Source organism: Mastigoproctus giganteus, chromosome 8 (genome assembly GCF_048544385.1).
Source record: "Mastigoproctus giganteus isolate SK-2022 chromosome 8, ASM4854438v1, whole genome shotgun sequence".
In the NCBI taxonomy this organism is placed as follows: Eukaryota; Metazoa; Arthropoda; class Arachnida; order Uropygi; family Thelyphonidae; genus Mastigoproctus; species Mastigoproctus giganteus.
Window position 1 is genome coordinate 76129176 of NC_143582.1, and position 14691 is coordinate 76143866.

The 14691-nt window shown below is 38.1% G+C and overlaps 1 protein-coding gene across 3 annotated transcripts in view; it reads left to right on the top strand.

Moving 5' to 3' along the window:
• LOC150081647 (bifunctional heparan sulfate N-deacetylase/N-sulfotransferase-like) overlaps window positions 1-14691 on the top strand; it is a 160294-nt gene that overhangs the window by 98064 nt on the left and 47539 nt on the right. For all 3 annotated transcript variants that reach the window (XM_090379507.1, XM_090379508.1, XM_090379509.1), the window contains exon 10: window positions 1579-1707. In XM_090379507.1, coding sequence (XP_090235633.1) covers window positions 1579-1707 — 129 coding nt within the window. The remainder of the gene's footprint in view (window positions 1-1578; window positions 1708-14691) is intronic.

A 14691-nucleotide genomic window follows, 5' to 3' on the forward strand; every position in this document is an offset into this window, starting at 1 on the left:
TTTGAATGGCTTGTAGTTTATGATCACTGCCAACTTCTTCAAAAAGATTGAAGTTGGCAGTTTGACAGATTATGATTGGATCATAATCTGTGTCAGTGTTTATTGATGAAAAGACCTCTGGAACTATTTTTCTTCACAATTAGAATACATTTTCATCAGTACCTATAACCCACTCAGTTCATATGAAGGAAGACTGAAAATTTGAAGCATTCGTTGAGAAATCGATAATAAAAATGAATTAGTACAGTATATTTACATTCATATTTGCTTTTTTATTTATGAGGAGATGGTGAAAAAAAAACTAATGCCATATTGGTAATACGTATATTCAAAGTCATAAAGAAAACATCACAAAATGAAAATAAACTTTTTTTTTTTTTTTTAATTATTACACAGTGTATTCCAAGATACATCAGAAATGACATGGAAACAATGTTCAAACTCCAGAAAACATAGACAAAATGAGGAATTCAAAGCACATAATTTCAGAAAATCAGTAAGGTGCATTTCAAGTGAAATGGGAATGTTTCCAGGAGGTGTTATTAGAATGTTATTCTGATATGAGGATTCTTCTGTTAAAAAAATTTGGTTAATTCAGCAATTAAAGATAGATATAAATTGCGAAGAGTGATGCCACAAGCAATGTGTAGATGTGCATCATGATGTGCAGTGGCATTAGGAGCTTACATCTCACATCCAGAGCTTCGCTGTCAGCACTGAATCTGTTTTTACAAACCTAGTAATTTTAAAGGAACTTTGGCTGCCAAGATCATCAGACTTGACTTTGGCCGACTTCTTGCTGTGGGGATTTATATGCTTCAAGAAACATAAATCCTCATACCCTGCAGGAAAATTACTGAGTTTGTTAACAACATGCTGATCATTATGCGGGAAAAAAAAAAAATGCACTCAGTTCAACAGGTTCTCAAACAAATTTCTAAAGTTATGAACCTCTATTTTTTATTTTTCTTTATACATAGGTCCAAATAATCAAACAAGATTATATTTACAATATTTCACTATTTCTATATAAAGTAATATTGTTATTTTAATACCTTTAAAAAAAGAATAGATCAAGCATATAAAAAACATATAAAACCAATTTTTAATTTTATGCTATTTAAATTCACAAAACTACTCTTGATTATTGAATCATTTTTGGCACACTTATAATAACAAATTGTTACACCATTGGCATGACAATAATTGTGTGTGGCCTATTGAATTTAATCAAGGCCATATCTATAAACTATGTATAGATTATCACAGCTAAATAAATTAATAGTATACAAGAACAGTTTGCTAATGTTTATAAATCTTGTTATACAGTGATAAAATTAATGAAATTATTATATATCTGCTAATACTTTTCATTAATTTATTATTTATAGTAAGTGTATTTTTTCTGATGAATAACTGTTATTCTCTTATTTTAAGCCAAAAACAGTATAATTAAACAATTTCTAATTTAAGTAAATTAATAGATAAAAAGATTAGTCATTTGTTCCTAAAAATTAAGGCTTAAGTCTGGTTTCTTTGTCTGTCTCAGATTTTAATAATAGTTTTACTTACCTGTAGGTGATGCCTAGACAGACGTGTGGATTATATACGCACACAATATTTATGGAAAAATATCCTGGAGGTTCCATAAAATTGGAGAATAGTATTCAAGGAGGAGAACTGTTTTATCTGTTTATTTTTAATCCAGTAAGTATTGTATTAAGGTTCCTTAATAATTTTTATAGCATAGTTTAATTATTAAAACATTAAAAGTTATAGTTTTGCTGTCCCCCCCAAACATCCTAGAGAACATGAAACTGACCTTCATAGTTACTCATTTGTTTCTGCTTGTTCCTATTTCATTATTTCTTTTCACTTAACAATGACAGAATGCCTCTTGCATGTTCCAGCTACCACCTATGTGGGAATCTTGGTTTACAACTCTTCTGTTCTCTGATTTGTTATTCATAGTGAAGTTTTTAAGACGTTCCCAGAGATCATGGAAATCTGCTTTAACATACCAAATTAAATGGTTCTTGACAGTTGTCAGTTATATTCCTTTCAGTGGGATCAACTGATGATGTTACCATCTGAAAATTCTAAATGGGGCATTCAGGCAAAGTAATCATAGAAGCTACTAAACTTTTCATACCAACTAAGCGTTCAAGGTTAGACCTAAATGGATATCAGATGAACTGATGAGACCGTGATAGAGAAGAAAATGCATGGTATGATTATAAATCAGCAGGGTACGAGGAATCCTACAGCAAGTACAATGCAATCTAGTCTGTAATTAGGTCACTTAGGGCTAAGAATGCAAAGAATTCTTTACCAAGGATCGTCAACAAAGAAAATTTAAAGAATTATTCTTTATAAAAACTGTTCATGGTCAACTCTATAAACAGAAAATAAGGTATAGAATTCAATCAACAATATTTCAACATGCTTAAAGGGACAGTAGAAGACTATCTCAAAAAATGAAAAGAAAGCTCTAGAGAAAAAAGACATCCAATGAAAAAGAAAGCTCTAGACAAAAAAAAAAAAAAAACACCTTTCCCCATCATCAACCCCCCCAATAATCCAAGACCAGCATAACCATAACCATAACCTAGGACAGGGGTGGCAAACCTATGGCACGCCTGCCCGAAGGGGCACACATACAAATTTTTTGAGCATGTGGAATCCAGAGCATCCCAAAAAAAATTTCAAACCTCACTCCCGAAACCTTGAGTCGTGACCTCCGCACACCCATTCTCTCTGCCAGGCACATAATGACATTAAACCATTTAGTAAATAGCTGTATTCGTGCAGTGATTTGTTTCTGAACCAGCCTGCACTTTGATGTTCTTTACAGATTTCGGCTCAAATTTAAATGACTTGAATGCCAAATTACAGGGCTCTGGTAAGACCCTTTATATTATGTTCGATAACATAAACGATGTTCGATAACATCTGAAATGATATTATGTTCGATAACATCTGAAATGATGTACAGTGGCAATTTTAAATATTTCCCAAACCTAAAAAGATACATCATTGATCTTGAAACTGATGAGAAAACAGACCATCAGATCCTTCAAATGCCATGTCTGAACGTCATTGAGTCAACTATTGAACAGTTTTCTTCAAGATTTGTCAAGTTCAGAGAATTGGAAGAAACTGCAAAATTCATTATGTTTGCAGACAGTGTAAAACTAGCTGAACTGAACCTGAAAATGTTTCAGTGGATCGACCTGGATGGTTTTGAGATGTGCAATTCACTGATTGATTTTTAGAGCAGCTCAATTAGGAGGCAAAAATTTATCGATCTCAGAGCTGATTTAGAAAATATTGAAAGGGAACGATTGGTAATAGGATTAATAAAGAAAACTGCAGAAAATGGGGTATTAAAAGTTTTGAATTCCATTCCTGAAACTTTTGTCTGTTTAAAAAATCTGGCAAAAGCATTACTAACAATTTTCTCACAACATATTCTTGTGAGTCATTGTTCTCAGTAATGAACTTTGATGACAAATCTCCAGGATGCCCACGTGTTTCTGATGCTCTCATGGAAAAGGTGAGGGAGAGGTTTGTTCGGAGTCTTCTGAAATCAACACTTCATGCGTCCCGTGAGACTGGCTTTCCAGAACCATCCATTTGGCGTGTGTTACGAAAACGTTTACGAAGAGTCCGTAAAAGTTTATGGACTCTTCTTTTTCCATGAGACAACCATCAATAGTATCGTGTTACGAAAACGTTTACACTTGCAGCCATACCGGTTTATTGTGGTGCAACAAATTACTCACTCAGCTAAGGCTGCTCGTCAGGAATTCTGTGCAGACATGTTACATTGGATAGAGGAAGACTAGACATTACTGGACAACATAATCTTTAGTGATGAGTCAACATTTCATATTAGTGGTAGGGTTAACACCCACAACTGCAGGATTTGGGTTGGCGAAAATCTGTGTGCACATCTGGAACATGTTCATGACAGCCCAAAGGTAAATGTCTTTTGCGCCCTCAGCAAAGTAAAAGTTTACGGACTCTTCTTTTTCCATGAAACAACCATCAATAGTATCGTGTATCTGGATATGCTGGAAAATTTTCTCATTCCGCAGTTCGATGAAGATGACCACGAAGGACGCATTCACTTTCAGCAAGACGGAGCACCTCCTCACTACCTGACGGAGGTAAGGGAATTCCTCAATAACCAGGTCGGTGGATTGGTCGAGCAGGGCCGTTCCCCAGATTTGACACCAGATTTAATGAAACCCCATAGACTTTTTTCTATGGGGTTTCATTAAAGATCAAGTGTTTGTTCCATCATTACCTACCAATCTTGCTGAGCTCAAAACTAAAATCACTGCCACAGTTACAGAAGTTATGCCAGATTTGTTATGTCGCATTTGGGAGGAAATTGAGTTCAGATGGGATGTCTGCCGTATCACCAATGGCAGTCACATCAAACCAAAATGACTGTTCTAGGTAAAACTTGATATTTTTTGATCTAATATGTCTCCTGAATAAATTTCTATACACTTACGAAGTTGTAATGTCCTTTTTGAATCACCCTATATAAGAATTCTTTGCTTATGTTAACACTAGAAGAAATGGGGTGAATGTTGGGTAACTCAATATGGAATAGCATAACTACTTATGATCCTGTTTGGGTTGCTGAAAATGCTAAATAAATATTTTGCATTTACATTCACACGTGATGAAGTTTTTAGAGATGGGAAAACCAGAAGTATACCAAGTTATAAGTGGAAGCTAAATGATTTTGTTATAACTGAGAAGCAAGTGGAAGAGAAATTGCTGAAACAAAGTAAATAAGGTAGCTGTGCTGAGGGGATCTATCGTTATATTAAAAGAAGCAGCAAAGTGATAAGCAAACCCTTGGTTATAATTCTGAGAAGTATCCTCTTGGATTCAGGGGAAGTTCCTATAGACTGGGGTGTGCACATGTCTCCTATTCACAAAATGGGATCAAAATGGTGATGTGAGCAATTATAGATTTGTAAGCTTGATTTCTGTTCTAGAGAAAATAATGGCACCTGTGGTTAAAGAAGTATTGCAAGACCATCTTAACAGAAAAGGAATTATACAGAAACAATAGCATGGTTTTGTGTTGGCAGGGAGGATCCTGTCTGATCAATCTGATTAGCTACTATGATGCAGTAGCAAAAGAACTGGATTCAAATAATTTTGACATCATAGATTTCAGTAAAGCTTTCGATGCTGTTCCACATGAAAGACTGCTGGTTAAATTGGAGCAGTGTAGCATTAGGGGCAAGTTATTGCTATTGATAAAGGGATAGTTGAGTGGCAGTTGACAACAGGTGGTTAACAGACTGTTATTAGTGGAGTCCTTCAGTTGAGTTCTGGGCCCCCCTCACTGTTGGCAGTTTTTATTAATGATATTGCTGAAAGCATATCAAACTTATTGTCTAAGTTTGCATATGATACAAAAGTTAAAAGTGTGATTAATGACAGGAATCAATGTATACTGCAGCAAGACCTAGATGAATTGAGCAGATGGGCTGAGAAGTGGCTGTTGAAGTCTAAGATTTGTAAATGCAAGGTACTCCATGTGGGCAGCAGTAATCCCAGAATAACATACCGATTGGGTGGTACCACATTCAAGGTGATGGAGAATGAAAGAGGTCTAGGAATAATTTTATGGTCTGACATGTTCTCTGAGCAATGCAGACAGGCTGCCAGAACAGCTCGTGAGGTTATGTCAGTGATATACAGGAACTTTACCAGCAGAGACAAAGAGGTGGTTATCCTATTGTATAAGGCAATGGTTAGACCACATCTTGAGTACTACATACTGGTCTGGAAGCCTTATTTTAAAAACAATGCAGTTCTCTTTTAATGGGTGGTGCAGAGAAGAGCAACAAGATTAGGACAAAGTTGTTCTCATACTGAAAATTTGATCACTTCAAACTAGGCACTTATGAGGAGATGTGATTGAAGTATTTTAAGGCTTTAAAGGGATTGAATAAACTTGATGATAGTATTTTAACTCTTTCTCAGGAAATACTGCTGACGAAAGGGTCTGAAACTCTAATTAAAAATGGATGGCTGCAGAATAGATATGCAAAAGTTTGCTTTCAGCTAGAGAGTAATTGATTATTGGAACAAACTATCATCTGGTGTGTTGGGAGTGGATAGTTTGAATAAATTTAAGAAATAAATGGACATTATTAGATCGGATGGACACAGATGAGGTGGGTAGGTTTTTTTTTTTTGGTTTTTTTGTGACCATTCCTGCAATGTAAAAACTTTTATTAAGAGCCTGGGTGTAAAACAAAAAAATACTGCTGCTACTCTCAACCAAAACGAACACACAGACATTTTCATGTCTGTGTATTTTGCTGCCACTGAAACCTGGTGTCTGATCAGGTCATGGGAACTGCATTCCACAGTATAAAATACATATTCACAGCTAGAAAATTATTTCAGTGGTCTGATCATCCCTGCATACATGGAGAAAAGACTTTTTCAATTTCTTCACTTATTTAATTGTACCCTTATATGTAGGCGCATCCGTAGCCAGGTGGGAAGGAGCAGCAGTGCGTAGCACATGCTTCTTGATTAGACCGGGGTTCAAGCCCGTCACCACCAAATACGGATGATGCGGAAAGGTCAGGGAATAACCACCGCATATCACGGAGCAATATGGCCTTAGTTGCTGATGCTCCTAAAAACCAAATAACAACAACAACATACCCTTATATGTAAATAAATATTTGGAACAGGCCCAAAATTTTTATTCAGTATAGACCTATACTTTACAGAATCAGTGATCAATCACTATGGATTAAAAAAAATAATACAGTACTAAAATTATATCTTTTTTAAAAATATCTTGCAGGCCTAGAACTTAATCCTACTTGAAAAAATTTCCACGAAAAAGACTTTGGGATATTTGTGCAGGCAGATATGAAGTTCTCTGAGCAGTGCACACAGCCTGCCAGGACACCTCATGGGATTTTGTCAATGATATACAGAAATTTTACCAGCAGGGATAAGGAGTGATTATCCTGTCATATAAGGCAATGGTTAGGCCTCTGGAGCACTGTATACAGGTGGTGGTAGTAGTGCCATGCAATGCAAGAAAGCAAGTGTATGAGCTTATACAGCATCAACCAAAAAAAAAAAAAAAAAATCACACCATTCCCTCCAAATGCCTGTCCAGTTCCTCCTTAAATTTATTTAACCTGTCAACTTCCACGACAGATGGAAGTTTGTTCCAGCAATTAACCACCCTATGGCTAAAGGCAAATTTCCGCACATCTATTCTACATCTGTCTTTTCTTAATTTGAATTTGTGCCCCCTTAGATTCATAATCTGAACAAGTGGAAGGATTCCATCAGAATTCAGCGTGCTCAACCCATTCAAGGCCTTATACACCTCAATCAGATCACTGCGCAAGCGCCTAGTCTTCAGCCACTGCAATTTGTTGAACTTAAGCCTCTCTTGGTAAGAGGATCCCTTCATTCCCCTCACCAATCTTGTTGCCCTTCTCTGTACACGCTCAAGTAAATCTACATCCTTCCTAAAATGAGGCCTCCAGACCTTACGCAGTACTCAAGGCAGTTTTTATTAATGGCCTGACCATTGCCTTATACAGAGGGACAATCACCTCCTTCTCCCTGCTAGCAAAATTCCTATATATCATTGACAAAACCATGACCTGCCCTGGCAGCCTGTCTGCATTGCTCAGAAAACTTCATATCTGACTGCACAATTACTCCCAGGTCTTTTTCATTTTCTACCACCTTAAGTGTAGTACCACACAGTTGGTACGTTTCTCTGGGGTTACTTCTACCCATATGCAGAACTTTGGATTTGTCAAGGTTAAACTTCAGTTGCCACTTCTTAGCCCATCTGCCCAAATTATCTAGATCCTGTTCCAGTAGCACACTGCCGTTACTGTCATTAACAACCCTGCCAACCTTTGTATCATCTGCAAACTTCGACATTAAGCCTGATATACCTTCATCAATATCATTGATAAATATACAAAACAACAGTGGATCTAACACCGAACCCTAATAACATTAGTCCACGAAGAGCAGCACCCATTGATTACCACCCTCTGTCTTCTCCCACTTAACCATCCTTTTATCCATTGTAGCAACTTACCCTTAATACCATTCTGCTCCAATTTGTACAATAGTCTTCCATGCGCATCAGTGTCAAAAGCTTTCCTGAAATCCAAATATATGATATCAAAATTATTTTTTGCATCCAGTTCCTTTGTAACCACATCATAATATCCTATCAAATTTGTCAGACAAGACTTTCCCTTAACAAACCCATGCTGTGTCTGAATTATTGCAGCAGTCTTGTCTAGATGATCCTGCAATGCATCTTTAACCAGTGACTCCATTATTTTACCCAGAACAGAAGTTAAACTAACTGGTCTGTAATTACTCATGTCACCCTTCGATTCCCCTTTGTGAATTGGGGATACATTTGCACATCTCCAGTCCGTGGGAACCTCCACTGAGTCCAAGGATGCTCTCATAATTATGGCGAAGGGTTTGCTTAGTTGCTTTGTCGCCTCCTTTAATACAAAGGGTACTAGGAGAGTTTTGCAATACAGCTTTGTTTATTTAATTTTTTCAAAGTAATTTCCTCTACATTCAATACACCTCTCCATCCTCCGAAACCAATCTTTAAACCAGTTCTGCCAAGTTTCACTAGGGAGTAAAGCACACTCGTTGTCCCAAGCCCGTAGAAGGTCCTCATCGCTGGAAAACTGCCTCCCTTTTAGCTTCATTTTCACATGCGGGAACAGTCGAAAGTCGCAGGGAGCAAGGTCTGGACTGTAGGGAGGGTGCTCGAGAAGTTTCAGTCCTGTCGTGGTCAAATATTCGGTGCAGGCTTTGGCGCGGTGAGCTGGAGCATTTTCGTGATGGAGGTACCAGGTGTCCATTCTTGACTTTCGCCGCAGGTTCTTCATAGATCCAATGACTTTAGGCAGGCATTGTTCAGTATACCACTTAGCTGTGACTGTCTTCTGCGTGTCCAAAACGACACGTTCCACAATTCCACTCGATTTGAAAAATACAGCTATCATTTTCTTCTTTACAGATCGGGATTTTCTGACAATTACGGGTGTGTCGTCATCATCAAAGACCCAAACTTTGTTTTGAGCCTTGGTCGGCAGATCGTAATAGTACAGCCAAGTCTCTTCACCTGTCACGATGTTGTTCACATACCGAGATTGTCCCTTATCAAACTTTTTTAACATCTCCCGGCACCAAGTCACATGTCGTGTCATCTGCTCTTCAGTCAGTTGATACGGCACCCAGAGAGAACAAAGTTTCTTCACGTGTAAATGATCTTGCAGAATCGAACGAATTGCTGGTGCATTTAGGCCCAAAGTATCCTCTATCTTTTGGTAGGTCACTCGCCTGTTTTCGTCTAGCATTTTCCTCACAGCAGTAACGTTTTCCTCCGTAACTGACGTTCGTGGCCTTCCCGGCCTCTCAGAATCCTCCAGAGTGAAATTTCCCCTTTGGAATTCTCTATACCAGCTGAATATCGTTGTACGATGTGGACAATCATCATCTAGTGCAAGAGTCATTTCTTCTAAGCACTGGTCTATGGTTAAACCACGCACGAAATTATACCGCAAAACTGTCCTTATCTCATTTCGTGACCACGATGCCATCGCAAGCACTTTACACTCTCACTACTAATGAATAACTGAGCCCATGACTTGGCGCGGCGGCTACTATGCACGTATGAACATGTCTCAACATGCAGCAACAAACAGCTTCCTGTGATTCATTGTTGCGTCATATTGCAAAACTTTCCTAGTACCCTTTGTATAACTGGATAGATCCCATCCACCCCAGGTGCTTTTCTTATGTTTAACTTCAACAATTTCTCCTCCACTTTGCTTTCAGTTATTACAAAATCATTAAGTATCCTGCTACAATTTGATAACTTTCTGCCACTTTCAAACCTTAATAATTCCTCATGTGTGAATGTAGATGCAAAATACTCATTCAGTTTGTTTGCTATCTGAGCAGGATCATCAACAGTCGAACCATCGATGTCAAGTGGACCAATCAGATTCATCCCCTTCCTTTTAGAGTTTATATAAGTAAAGAAATCCTTGCTGTTTTTCTTAGCATCTTTTGCCAAGGATTTCTCGTAATCTGCCTTCGCCTGCCTAACCTCCTTTGTGACCTGATTACAGACTAGCTTATATCTGCCATAGGCTTCTGAGTCGCTTGATAATTTATATGCATCCCATGCATTTTTCTTCTCTGTTACGAGTCTCATTAGTTCATTCACTTAGGCCTAAACCTTGAAATCCTTGCTGTTTTTCTTAGCATCTTTTGCCAAGGATTTAACCTTGAACAATATTTCTTAATAGGTATGAAACTTTTAGTAGCATCCATGATTAATTCCTTGAATGCTTCCCACTTAGAAATTACTGTTGGTAACATCGTCAGTTGATCCCACTGTACAGAATTTAAAAACTGTCGGAGACCACTGTACTCACCTTTACTGAAGCAAAAACCCTTTCCTTTACCCCTGATGGTAATTAAATCTTTAAGTAAATCCCACATCAGGAGCCGACCGGGCTAGCCGAGTGGGTAAAGTACCTGCCCGGCAACCCAAAGGTCGCGGGTTCGATTCCCGCCTCGGGCTTGGATCAAAGTACTGCAAAAACCTTGGGAGGTGCAATATGGCCACAGAAGCCGATGCGCCAACAACTACCAAATCAATCAATCAATCAATCCCACATCAGTACACTGTGATCACTGCTGATAACCAGATCAAGAGTATTGCTTTCTCTGGTTGCCTCTCGAACGTGCTGCTGCAGAAAACAATCATCCAATAAATCCACAAAAGTCTGACTAGTGTGTGAGTGACCAACCCACAAGTTCCAGTCAATATCTGGGAAGTTAAATTCCTGCATTATAAGACATTCCGATTTACTGGACCACTGTATTTCTCTGTACAATTGTTCACTGTACTCATTCCAGTCATTAGGCCTATAACACACTCCTATTCTTATTTTTGTTTTCGCAGTGCTTATGTCACGCCAAACTGACTCAACAGTGCACTATTCATCTATATCAACTGGATGCACTTCTTTTGTTTTTCTTAATTTACAGCATAACACCTCCTCCCTTTCTATCCTGTCTATCCTTTCTATACACATTGTACTCTCCAAATTCCAGTTCAGCATTCCTTATATCTGTGTGACACCACATCTCTGCTATCCCAACAATATCCGCCTTTGATGTCTTGACCAACACTTCAAATTCATCAAATTTATTTACTATATTCTAGCATTGGTATACATGCAAGCATACATGCTCCTACTCCTATTCCTAGTTACCCTAACACATCCCATATACCCATCTATTTCAGGATGACTGCCATCCATCCCTTAAACCCACAACAACCCACGCTCCAGGTCTGGAAGTGTCATTTCAGGAAGGATATAGATCTGGTTCAGAGAAGAGCAACACGATTGGGGATGGAAGCAAAAGTATGCTCTTACAGGAGGGATCATGTCAATTTGTTGCAAGACGGTTTGTTGTACAAAACAATTTGGTAAATGATGTTTTGCTGTATGACAATTTGGTGAAAGACAGTTGGTAGCTACGACAATTCAATGAATTCTTTGGGAGAATTTGGTGTATGGCAACGTGAGACAAAAAATGCAAACTTTTAACATGTGCTGGAAATGGTGAATTTAGCGATCACAATACTGATCTTGATATTTTATATAAATTTGATGGAGTGTTGTACTACCCACCTTCGTTTTTTAATGCACATTCTAATTTTTAAAAATTTTTATTTTTTATTATTATTTTTTTAGGAAATCCAATTAAAAAATGCCATGAAAAGGTTAATGATTGGATCTTACAAAAGAACGCTTTTGTAAGTTGCATTTTTTTAGAAAATATGCATTGGATGGAAAGTTGTTCCAGAGACCAAAAGTAAAGATCATTAATGGATGCTTGCTGGGTAATATGCATCTTCTGGTGTTCAGCTTGCAACCCGCACTATAGTTTTTATTGAAAGAAGTTGGTAGCAGGCTAGTACCATGGATGGGTTAAGGGTAGATGGGTAAGCTTCCCTGGAGGTTGTGTAGGGATAAAAAAATGTTCTGGTCCAGTGAGGCACTTTCACCAGGGCCTGTGGTGGTTCTTAACACTCCTGACTAAGGGAAGGTATGCCAAAAGACACAGTTAGCATGGAGGATGATAGTTAAGAGGGTGTTTATTTTTGCACCAAACAACTAAGGTTGTGAGGCTGTGTGTGAATTGCATATACTTTATTATTATCTGCTTGCTTTGTTTGCTTCATAAAAAACCAGAGTTACCAGGTGGGGAGGGAACCAAGCCCCACCCATAAAATTTTTTCCTTCAGGACTGGATTCAAACAACTTCATTTTCCACACGCCTTGAATCCTAACCACAATGCTACCTGAAAGGCTGTTAGTATGGAGACAAGATGTAAAGAAATACTTTTTTGAGGGGGGGGCGTTGAAATCCATGTTTTTAAAGTAGCTAGGATTGGTTGGTCACGGGTTGAGGAGGAGAAAAATTTTTTAACATAAAACTAGAAGAAAGGAAAACATTTAAGGTTAACAGTCTTCTTTTTAGGCTATCAAAGCCCATGCTGTTCTAGTAGGATAGCATTAGTAGAGGAATATGATACAAGAAAGCAAGCTTATACCGTATCAGCCAAAAAAAAAACTTTCCATTTCACCCATCCATTCACTCCAAAAGTTTGTTCACTTCTTCCTAGAATTTATTTAAGCTATAAACTTCCACAACAACAGATGGAAGTTTGTTCCAGCAATCAACTACCTATTGGCAAAAGGCAAATTTCCACACATCTATTTGACAACCCATCTTTCCTCAATTTCAGTTTGTGCCTCCCCACCCCCACCCTCGGGTTTATAATCTGAGCAAGAGGAAGAATCCCGTCAACATTGAGCCTGCTCAATCCATTCAAGGCCCTATACACCTCAATCACATCCTCACAGGTGCCTAGTCTCCAGACACTGCTTAAATTCTGCAATTTGCAAAATTTAAGCCTTTCTTTGTAAGAGCACAGCTTTGTTCACTTGACCAACCTTGTTGCCCTTCTCTGTACTCGTTCTAGCAACTCTACATCCTTCCTAAAATGAGACTTCCAGACCTGTATGCAGTACTCAAGGTGCAGCCTGACCATTGCAAGGGGATAATCATCTGCTAGCAAAATTTCTGTATATCATTGACAAGACCCTATGAGCTGCTCTGGCACCTGTCTACACTGCTCAGAAAACTTCATATCTGACTGCACAATTACCCCCAGGTCTCTTTCATTCTTGACTTCCCTAAGTGGAACACCACACCGTTGGTACATTTCTCTGGGATTACTGGTACCCATATGCAGTATTTTGCATTTGTCAATGTTAAACTTCAGTTGCTACTTCTCAGCCCATCTGCCTAACTTTTCTAGATCCTGTTGCAGTAGCATACTGCCATTTCTGTCATTAACAACTCTGCCAACCTTTGTATCATCTGCAAACTTCAACATTAAGCTTGATATACCTTCATCAATACTATTGAAAAATATAAAAAACAGCAATGGGCCCAACACACCAAACCCTGGGTAACACCACTAATAACATTAATCCACAAGACGAATTGCAGTGTCCATTGATTGCCACTCTGTCTTCTCCCACTCAATAATCCTTTTATCCATTGTATTAACTTGCCCTTAATGCCATATTGCTCCAATTTGTACAGTAGCCTTCCATGTGCAACAGTATCAAAAGCTTTCCTGAAATTCAAGTATATGATATCAAAATAATTTTTTGCATCCAGTTCCTTTGTAACTACATCATGGTGTCTAATGAAATTTGTCAGACAAGACTTTTCCTTAACAAACCACTGCTGTGTCTGAATTATTACTGCAGGGTTGTCTAGATGATCCTGCAATACTTCTTTAACCAGTGACTCCATTATTTTTCCCAGAACAGAAGTTAAACTAATAGGTCTGTAATTATTTGTTTCACCCTTTTGATCCCCATTTGTGAATTGGAGATACATTTGCAAGTTTCCAGCCTGTGAGACCTCCCCTGAGTCCAACGATGCTCTTATAATTATGGCTAAGGGTTTGCTTACTTCCTTTGCTGCCTCCTTTAATATAACTGGATCGATCCCATCCACTCCAGGTGCTTTCTCGTGTTTAACTTCAACAGTTTCTCCTCCACTTTGCTCTCAGTTATTACAAAATCATTTAACTCCTGTTGGAGTTTGATAAACTTCTGGCATCCCTGAATAACTCCTTATGTGTGAATGTAGATGCAAAATAAATATTTTGCATCTACATGAGCAGGATCATCAACAGTCAAACCATTGATATAGAATGTACCAATTTTATTCATCCTCTTCTGTCTAGTGCTTACACAAGTAAAGAAGTCTTCGCTGTTTTTTTTTTTTTTTTTGTTTGCATCCTTTGCCAAAGATTTTGGCAAAGGATACAAAAGACAGACAGACTAGCAAAAGGTCGACAGACTAGCTCTATCTACCATAGGCTTCTGGGTCGCCTGATAATTTTTATGCATCCAATATAAATTATCAGGAGATAGATTGTTTGTGGGTTGAGAAACCTGGTTTTTGCACCCATAATATTCTTCTAGCTTTCTAACCCTCAACAAATTC